The 10,476-nt window shown below is 34.5% G+C and overlaps 1 protein-coding gene across 2 annotated transcripts; it reads right to left on the bottom strand.

Annotated features, from left to right (window-relative positions):
• Positions 1-2,617: 2,617 nt before the first annotated feature.
• On the bottom strand, positions 2,618-6,526 carry LOC106771754 (phosphatidylinositol 4-phosphate 5-kinase 4-like). 2 transcript variants are annotated; one of them, XM_022785036.1, is made up of 9 exons: positions 5,464-6,526; positions 5,292-5,379; positions 4,563-4,730; positions 4,281-4,446; positions 4,064-4,180; positions 3,437-3,630; positions 3,179-3,309; positions 3,016-3,070; positions 2,618-2,906 (listed from the first exon to the last, which is right to left on the bottom strand). In XM_022785036.1, exons 1-9 carry the CDS (start codon positions 6,488-6,490, stop codon positions 2,618-2,620), a joined length of 2,235 nt encoding a protein of 744 aa, XP_022640757.1. In that variant the 5' UTR covers positions 6,491-6,526. The 2 variants fall into 2 exon arrangements, with proteins under 2 accessions (XP_022640757.1, XP_022640756.1); XM_022785035.1 differs by having other exon boundaries at positions 3,016-3,085; positions 5,292-6,526.
• Positions 6,527-10,476: the final 3,950 nt, after the last annotated feature.

Here is a 10,476-nt window from a genome sequence, read left to right as displayed (position 1 = left end):
AGATGAGGCCATTTAAGTGTATATAAGTGGGTGCAAACCTCACCCTACAAGCCGGTTTTGTGGGGTTGAGTTAGGCTTAAAGTCCACTTCTAACACTAAATTGAACTAGAAGTTATTTCAAACAAACTAAACCAAATTACTTTTTTTTTCTTACAAATTGAAATCTATTATTATTTAAAAACCTTAAAAAAATTAACTAAGTAGATAGAAAAGATTTATCTTACTCAAGAACATATGTTTTCCTATAAATAACGAAATTAAAAAGTTGAGATGAGACAAGTTGATCTGGGAAGGTCAGGAAAAATGTCAAAACAGGTTGGGGTCGAAATTTGGTTGAATTTGGTCAGGATGAGCACAGCCGAAACTCGGTCGAGTCAACCTCAACCTAAACTTGGCCAAATTAGGTCGAGAAGACCAATACGAAATTCAGTCAAGTCAGTCTCAACTGAAATTCGGCCAAGTTGACCTCGGTCAGAAATCGGCAAAATTGGGTTCATGACCATGGTCGAAACTCGGTAGAGTCGGTCCTGGCCGAAAATCGAATGAATTTGGCCGAATTGGCCCCCGTAAAAAATTAGTCAAATTCAGTTGGGATGGCTACGACCAAAACTTAGTTGAGTTGGTCCTAATCAAAATTGGTCGAATTCGATGTAGTTGACCCTGATTAAAAATTAATAAAATTCAATCAGGACAATCATGAATGGTCGAGATGGTCCCAACCAAAATCGATCAAATTCAATCAAGTTAGTCCCGACCAAAAATTGGACAAATTCAGTTGAGTTGGGTATGGTCAAAACTCTATCGAGTCAATCTCAACCAAAATTTAACTAAGTCTCCCTTATTGAAAATTAACCGAATTTGATGAATCAACTTTCGTCGAAAATCAATTAAATTCGACCAAACTAACATTAATGAAAGCTTGGTCGAGTGATAATAACCAAATTGAACTACAACTTCAAATATTCTCAAACAAATAAAAAATATAAAAATAATTAGTTTTAAATTAATAAATAGTTAAGTAAAATGTAACTTTAGAAGTTCCCTTTTCTAAAATTAAACTATAAAATAGTATAGTTTAATTTCTATTGTAAATAATTCCGTTTTTCAATTCAATACAGTATAATTAATTAGTAATTCAGTTTTTTAATTTAATATAATACATTCTTCAGTTGAATTAATTTTGTCCATTCCTAATATTTTGCATAAGTAATTCCTTTTTCTTTTTTACATTCAACGAGTAGGATTTTTAGTTACGTTATATTTTACCTATAGTTATTTGAAAATTCAAGGAAATAGAATGTATATGAGAAAAATGATATTTTAACAAATAAAAATTTGACAACTTTTGATAATGCTGAGGTGCATTTTACGTGGTGGCTTTCAATTTTTTTTTTTTTTCAAAAGCTTTTCTACAGTGGCAGAGAAGGGAGAAACCTTGTTTTCACTCAATAATTAATTACAAATCATTTAACAACGATTCAAAATCATATAGATAATACGTTCAAGAGTTTCCTGAGAAAAAAAAATAAGTTTAGAGGGTATAATAGTTTGGAGTGTTTGTGCAAAAAAAGTGGTATTTGCCAAAAAAAATACATTTATTAGTGATTTAACCAAACAGACAAATAAGTTACGTAATTTTCATATCAATTAGTAAATTATGAAAATTATTACTAGTTTTCATATAAAAAAACAAATATTTCTGTAACCCAATATTTACCATAATCGGTATGCCATACATAAACTTTGACTACCAACTATTTTTTAATTGTTTGGACTTCAATTCATCAATTCAATGCTTATTCTCTTACATTTTCTCTTAAATTTATAATTTTAGCATAGATTTAACATATATACACACACATATATATATATATATATATATATATATATATATATATATATATATATATATATATATATATATGACAAACTTTCTTAAAAATTTTGAACAATTTCATCTTGACTCAACTTTTCGTAAAAAAAAAAAAATTGTCTAGTTTTACAAATCCAAACACATTATATTTACAAGTTTTATTGTCTTACTTTTGAAATATAACAAGAAAGGTCGTACATATCTCATGAACTAGGATGTTCATAAGCATTAGAATACCCAAAACACAAACACAACCAGTGCATTAATCTTTTATTGCTGTACATAATATTTGTTTTGTAGACTATCATTAACATAGTAATTAAATTCAGGCTTCACTTATTCAATGTCATTCCACAAAGTAGCAGGGAAATTAATCAAAGAAGTAAAAAGATTGAACATGTACACTACTCTTCCATTTCCTATACAATAATATACATCTTGATCTGATATTAAATGTATGAAGTTCCTGTGATCTCTTCTCCCTTTGGGAAGAATAATTATATTCTAGCAAGTTTGTAGAATCACATAATGTTCTTGCTTTAACCATTTCACATGTTGTTCTCCTGTATACTAATTAAGTTGCTCACTATACATAAGAATAAGCTAATAGAAAACAAAAAAAATGGATTGTCCAAAAGTTACATGTATCTCAGTTGTGGTTCTAATGGTTGAAATTTTTAAGCTACCATGCCAGAAGTAGCAGGTATGAATGGAATGTAAAATCCATCTTATAGAATATGGCTTTCAAGAGTCTTCAGAAAATACTCTGAATATGAAATCACGAAAACGCCTTGAATATTGTCTGGGATCAACGGCTGATATTGAAGTTGGATCATAGTGAATGGACTTGTAGGCATGCTCAAGCTTCTTGCTAATATCATAATCTTGAAGTATGTCTATGATACCAAAAAACAAAACCACTTCATAGAACTCTCCTATAGGATCTCCTACAAGTTGTAATTCACAATCATTTCTTCGCACTGTTCTTTCTACCCTTGCTGGCATGTTCACACCCAATTTGATACTTGCCCATCTGAAACATAAATTAGAACATGTATTACCCAACAACATGAATCATAGGCAGAGTTTGGATAGATGTTTCCACAACATTTACACATTAAAACTTTGAAAAGATATGTGACCTGGTAGGATCTAGAAGAAGTAGATCCATGTCTGCTCTAGAAGTACATGGAGTTCCTTCACACTCTGAATCTGAAACAGCACAAGTTAAACAATTTTTTCAAGTTTTCAATTTTGAATAATGTATTGTAGGTATGCCAAGAAGGACTTTAGGGGAAGTAGTACCAGCAGGAGTGTGAGATTCTGAAGAAATAATTTCCCCATTTTCTGATATATCTTTGAAATGAATACCAACCAGAAGACTGTAGTCCATGATTCCCTCCTGTTCCAGAAGCTCACAGTCCCTATCAATTTGCCTGAGATAACAAATATATATAGTTTCTGTGCTTATTTTTTCTGTTGATGTATTAGAAAAGAATTCAACTTTAACAAGGTAGACACAACATCTCAGATACAACACAATGTGCCAAAACCTTTCATCACCTGCAAAATTCTTGAAACCAAGATTTTTGTAGTCGAAATATGAAATTTAGATCAAGATCTTTGAGGATAGTTGTTTCACTAATCTCAGACTCAGGCTTAATTGTTATTCGCCCAAGTGATGAACCCTTTAAATCAAAGCGTCTATGGATGGTATACTCAGAGCAGAAAAGATTGCCCATTATTATAAATCGAACCTGCAAATCCCAAAACACACTATAAAGATTCAAGTTTAATTTTTTATAACTTTCTATGTATAATCCAATCAGCATTTATACCTTCTTCTGAGTTGTTCCTGTTAACACAATGCAGACCATAAAATTTTGTCCATTTCTTTTTCTATAATGCGTGAAAGGAAAATATCAACACAATTTTGAATTTATGAGATTGTGAAAGAGAATATCTCTTATTTCTTTTCACTTTATCTCTATCTAGACAGAAGACAGTCTTGTTTTCTTTCTTCTAACCAAACATAACTCTATTAAGAAAATCTTGAATTTATAACAAAATCAATCACTTATACCAAATGTGTTATCCAAAACTGTAAGAAAGATAAACCTTGTTCTCATAATCAAACATAAATCTATCATATTTTGCTATGTGTAATCCAAGAGAAGCATTTATATATACCTTCTTCTGAGCTGTTCCTGTTAACTTAACACAATGCAGACCATAAAATTTTGTGACAAGAGCATTATCAAATGCTCGAAAATGATTGTAATAAGCTGGAAGCATTCTTAAAAGGGCCTGCATCAGAATACATGGCCAAATATAAGTTATAGAAGATTGCTTGGTTTGATTTCCCAGAAAAATTGAAGTAGCTAGGGAGATGATACACCACACTCACTTTTGCCTCAGCTTTCTTCATTGTCTTTATCATGTAACGGTCATCATTGGTGAGGTAAAAGAAGCTACCACTTTTACCAGGAGAGGAAAGTTCACGAAGAGCCTCATTTCCACATATAGATATCATGTAATCAGCTGCATCCACCTTGAATAGCTTCCTAAGAGTTCTGCAACGATAGATTCACTACATTAACTTAATTATGCTAAAATAATTAGTTTAATTTATTAAGATTAAAATAATAAACCTAACTTAACCTTAGAAATTTATTAAGAGATTACATACCTAAAGACTACTGGGCAATAATCTTTCCATTTGAACTCAGATGTTGGGTGTGGTGGAGTGTATTTAGAACCTTCTGGGGGAAATCTTGTCCACACTTTCTCCTTGGGATCAAAAGCTGAAGGCTTTAGATCGAGTGATGCAGAGGGAGCTGGTCTTCCAACAGAATGCCTGTGCAAGAAATCAAGCATATTCTAATGACTAAGATGATTTAGGAAAGATGCAATAAAGATAAAAAGAAAGGGCATAACATAAGTAACATCAACTGCATGTGTGCTTCTATTATCTCTAAGGAAAATGATATTTTCAACTAATTAACTGCTTGTGTAACTGTAAAGAATAAGAAAGGAGAGGAGGAAACAGTAGTGAATGTGAAGTGATTTCTATAAAATTATTGGGAGTATCATGATATTATTGTTTTGTTCTTCAAATGTAGATGCTAAATGCAATGCCATGGTTGACCGAATGAATTTATAACAGCATGCACAAAGTCCATTTTTGATGAAAATATTACAGAATTTTTCATTAAATTATTTCAAATATCACTTAAATTTTGATTTGTATAAAAATTGTCTTTGTGACTTTTTCTAATTTTCACATCTTTCTTTATTTTTTATTTTATTCTTTGTTGAAAAAATACAAAAAATTTATCATTTTACCTTTATAATAGAGTATGTCAAATGAATGTTTTATGAGATTGATTGATATATGATAAAAGTTGTGATGAAGTACCTGATTCCGAGCTGCAAATTGAGCATAAGCTCATAATTCTTATGTCCTTTGCATATGACTTCCCCCTGCCTCTTTGATTTGGTGGGTGCTTTTAGGGTTTGAAGTTGACTAGTCCCCCTTGAAATAGCACCATCCAACTGCATAGCCATGAGTTCATCATCCAAACCAACACCAGTAGCAGGTGGAGTCTTAGTCCCACTGAAATCACCTTCTGCACAACCCCACAACTGCATTCTATCACTTGGCTTCTCCACTCCCACACTCACCCTCCCATCTATGGACATTCTCCTTGGCTTACCACAATCTCCTCCCTTTGAAGACCTCCACACAGCAAGCCTCTTCTGTGATGGCAACACTGAAACCTTCTCCCCTTCACATATCTCATACTTCCCCAATGCATCAAACACTTCTTCAGGATCCCACTCTAGGGTACCCTCTTCTGATGACCCTGCTGGATAATATGCTCCACTCCTATCTCTTGGATCCTTGCTCCAATTTCCCACATAGAAACTTCCATCACTCCATATGTATCTTCCATTCCCCTTTGGCAACCCATCTTCCCAATAACCATCATACCTATTCCCATCACCCCAAAAAAAAGACCCTTTTCCACATATGTTCCCATTCTTCCACTCTCCCATGTAATAGTTTCCATCCCCCCATTCATACCTTCCTTGCCCTTCCTGCATCCCCCTCCTCCATTCTCCTTCATACTTGTCTCCATTCACAAAGTTCTTCACACCGTTTCCATGTTTCAAATTCATCACCCACTGCCCCTTGTAAACGTCTCCATTTGATGCTGTATATGTGCCTGTTCCATCCATGTATCCACTCTTGAACTCCCCTTCGTAATTTGGCCCGTTTGGCCAACTGAACCTTCCCTTTCCATTCGTTTTCCCTCTGAACCAGTCTCCCACGTACACGCACCCATCACTCCACACGTATTTTCCCTTCCCGTGTGGAAAATTATCTGCCCAATCTCCCTTGTAGTAATCCCCATTCGACAGAACCTTCTCTGCATGATACAGCTCATGTGCCTCTCTTCCATTTGTACCCTCCTTGTTTCCGTGATCTTCGTCGTCTGCATGGGCCATGTAAGTTGACCCAAATATGCTGTTTGCACGCTTCTTTGCCACTGCCTGTGTTTTTCTCACCGTGGCCTCCCATGCCTTCATAACACTACTATCTCTGCCAATCATTCTGCTTTTCTTTCTTCTTCCTCTCTTTCTCTTTCTCTCTCTCCCTCTCCCTTTTTCCAAAATCTCGCACCAGATATTCAGGCTACGGAAAATTTCATCAAAAATACTTGTGGGGGAGGGGGAAATATGAAATTTTAAGGTTTTCAAAGATCACCTTTCTTCTGGGTGAAGGAGCCATGGACCAACTTGCATGTTGGCAGCGTTAAAGTTTTTGGTGTGTCAAGGTTCTAACTTTTTTTTTCTGTTGGGTCATTTTTGAACTTTGAGGCATAGAGCAACTGCTCCATGGATGAAACAACTATGGCAGACAAAGTTCGGTAGAGGAGCCATTCCTTAATTTGGTGAATTTTGATATTCATGAAACGAAACCGTGAAAAATTATTCATCAGAGGTGCAGCGATTTCCTCCCATGTTTGAATTGTTTTCCGTGAGAGAGAATCGTTCATCTCCTACAACCTCTAAGAACCGCGACATGGAACATGTACTAAATCAAGGGGTTTGTTAACTATCATTAGCTTATGAATAAATTTCGTTTATTTAGCTTTCATATATTCTACGCGCAGTCACTGTTATACTCACAGCGTAATTCACACTCATTTCTCCATTTTTCAAAGATAATTAACCTTAAAAATAATTTATTAAAGTGTCACCATCCTCAACACCTCTTCAAGATTTCTTAATTTTTGTTACCATCATGTGTCTAACAACATCAAATTAGACGATGTTTATAAGTTCCCGTTATGAATGGAAAATTTGGATGGAAAGAACAAAGAATTTAAATGTATTACATTTATTTATCTATCATTCAACACACAATCCTTAAATTGTGGTGATATGGGATATATATTTAAATAAAAGTTATAACTGGTATATATTATTAATTAAAGTAATAATAAGATTGCATTAGAAGAGAGGTTATAAGTTATAAGTTAAAAATTGGAGAGATTGGTTTTAGTGTTTGCATATTTGTTAATGTGTAGAGATTTCTATAATGAATGTGGTATGTATTTGAAGCTTGAAAATGCTAATATTAGAATATCGAGTAATTTTTTTTGTTGTAGGTAGAGAAGATCGAGTGTGTAATAGGTTATGGAAATAGAGAAAGCAACTAAAATTTTACGAAATAAAATAATATAATTTACAAATGAATTAGAAGATGGAATATATGATGAATCAATAAGAATTGAAAATGAGATGCACCAACCAATCATATTTTTTATCTTCGTTCCGAAATTAGTGTTCAAAGAATATTCCTTTTTTTTTTTCTATAGGGAAATGAGAGACTGACAAATGAATATATAGCTCAATATTAAATAGAATGTGGAGACATGACATTTTGTTGGGTACAAATAAAATTCCAAATCTGAAAAAATAAGAGATGGATATGAGTTTATATACACATAAAATATCTTTATTGATATGTACTAAAAACAAATCCGTGAGGATTTGACCCAAAACAGACAATATATATTAGTGTGGAGACTTATACAAAATTTCTTTTACTTGATTTGACGAATATTTATAATAGTCAGAATATTGATGATTATCCAAATCAAGTTAAATAATTAAAATCAAGATGTTATACCCAAATCATTGAACATTTTTTTTATTAGCAAATCATTGAACATGAGTTGGTTGGTATGACTAGAACAAGGTTACGCTTTTTTTATGAGAAAGAAATTGATAAATTTACGCTTAAGATATATGGCTCCTTTGACAAATAAAATTGGAAGAATTGAACAAATAATATTTGAGAAAGAGAGATATAGAAAAGTTATAAACCAATGAGAAACATAACATACCTAGGAACTTCGATTAATAATAAAGAATTGAATGAAATGGACGAGAACAAAATGTGCTCTATGAAAGTAATGATGTAAATATTTCATATAAAATAGGACTTTTTATGTTTGCAAATTGTTAGAACATGTCAAAGATAAAATGATACATTAAACATATAGTATTGATGTGACAAAAACATATAATTTTTTTTATATTTTGGTAAAGGATATAAACAAATTAAATTGAGGATAATCATAAGTTACTCTTTTTACACTAGTTAGGGAAACGACAACGACTATTTTCGGTGATAGGCACCGATTTATAAACCGAGAAATATTTAGACGAGGTAGAAAGTGATAGACTTTATGTCTCGGTTCAGAACCGATGCATAAAATGATAGGATTATGTCTCGATTCAAAATTATCCGAAGTAGTAACATTTTTTATTTTTTTAAAATATTTTTTTTCGCTGGACTTTATGCCTCGGTTCCTGATGAACCGAGGTCGTTTCTCCCCCTCTCTTGAACCTCCTTTTCCTCTCCTACCTCTCCCTCGTCGACAACCACCAGTTCTCCGACCCAATCCCCGCCTCCTTCTTCGCACTCTCTGCCCTCCGCCATCTAAACCTCTCCAACAAAGCCTTCAATGCCACCTTCCCCTCCAACCTCGCCCGCCTCGCCAATCTCCAAGTCCTTAACCTCTACAACAACAACATGATCGGTCCCCTCCCCCTCGCCATCACTGTCATGCCCCTCCTCTGTCATCTCCACCTCAGTGGCAACTTTTTCTTCGGCCAGATCCCTCCCAAGTATGGCACCTGGAAGCACGTAACGAGCTCATGGGAAACATCCCCCGGAGCTTGGAAACCTCACTACACTTCGCGAGCTCTACATTGGCTACTACAATGCTTACTCCGATGGCATCCGCTGGAGATTGGAAACCTATCCCAGCTTGTCCGTTTCAACGTCACGTATTGCAGACTCTCTGGCAATATTCCGGATGACCTTGGAAGGCTTCAGAATATGGACACGCTCTTTCTTCATGTGAATACGCTCTCCGACACGCTCACTCCTGAGTTGGGGAACCTAAAAAGTCTCAAGTCGATGGATCTGTCCAACAACTTTCTCTCCGACGAGGTTTCGGCGAGCTTTGTGGAGCTCAAGAATCTAACTCTGTTGAACCTCTTCCGAAACAAGCTCCACGGTACGATTCCAGAATTTGTCAGAGAGCTACCAGTGCTAGAGGTTTTACAGCTTTGGGAGAACAACTTCACGGGAAGCATTACTCAAAGTTTGGGAAGAAATGGAAAACTCACTCTCGTTGATCTTTCTTCAAACAAGTTGACGAGAATGCTTCCTCCTAATATATATGTGTTACGCGAATACATTGGTTTTTCAGCAACCCAATGTTTCTACTCCCGTTTTTTAGCAACCTGGTGTCGAAGGTCGGGTGCAGTGCAACAGATGATGTCGTAGGTCAGGTGTAGTGTAACAGGTGAGAGGGATTTGACAGGCTGTTAGGCCTCGATTTTGTATTGACCGAGGCATAAACCTCTTTCGACACCGGTTTTGTATAGAACCGAAGCACTAGATCACGTGTCAGGCCAAAACTCGGTTTTGTAGAGGCGCGTGAGACTTTTTCAGAGAGTATTAGGCACCGATTCTGGTTTGAACCAAGGTAAGATGCTCTATATGTTTCAGATATTCTTAAACCGGTGCATATAAGTTTGTGAAAACTACAAGATTGCCACTGCTTTCGAATAGGCTTCGGTTTTTCTTTGACCGAAGCCTATTAGGCGAGTTCAAAAGCATATTTTCTTACTAGTGTTAGAACAAAGAAATAGGAGGAAATATTATAAGTATCATATATTTATGCTCAATAGACTAATAATAGTATTAATTTCAGTAACTTGAAGATTAAGGTTGAAGAAGAGTCAAAGAAAACGAATAAAAATCCATTTCAAACCATCTCTTATTAAAATCAAATGGAAAACAAAGTACGAGTGATTTCAGTATTACCTTCCGAATATGGACATGAGATTGAGACAAATAGATGAAGGAAATGTGCATCAATGGAACCCAAAGTTATTTGGGTAACTTAAGTGGTTTGTACCTCACCCAAAGTTATAATTAGTATATATTATTAATTAAAGTAATAATATTGTATTAGAATAGAGGTTATAAAATATAAGTGTTGGAAAACAGG

This window comes from Vigna radiata, chromosome 8 (genome assembly GCF_000741045.1).
Source record: "Vigna radiata var. radiata cultivar VC1973A chromosome 8, Vradiata_ver6, whole genome shotgun sequence".
NCBI lineage: Eukaryota > Viridiplantae > Streptophyta > Magnoliopsida > Fabales > Fabaceae > Vigna > Vigna radiata.
This window is presented reverse-complemented; position numbering and strand designations above follow the sequence as displayed.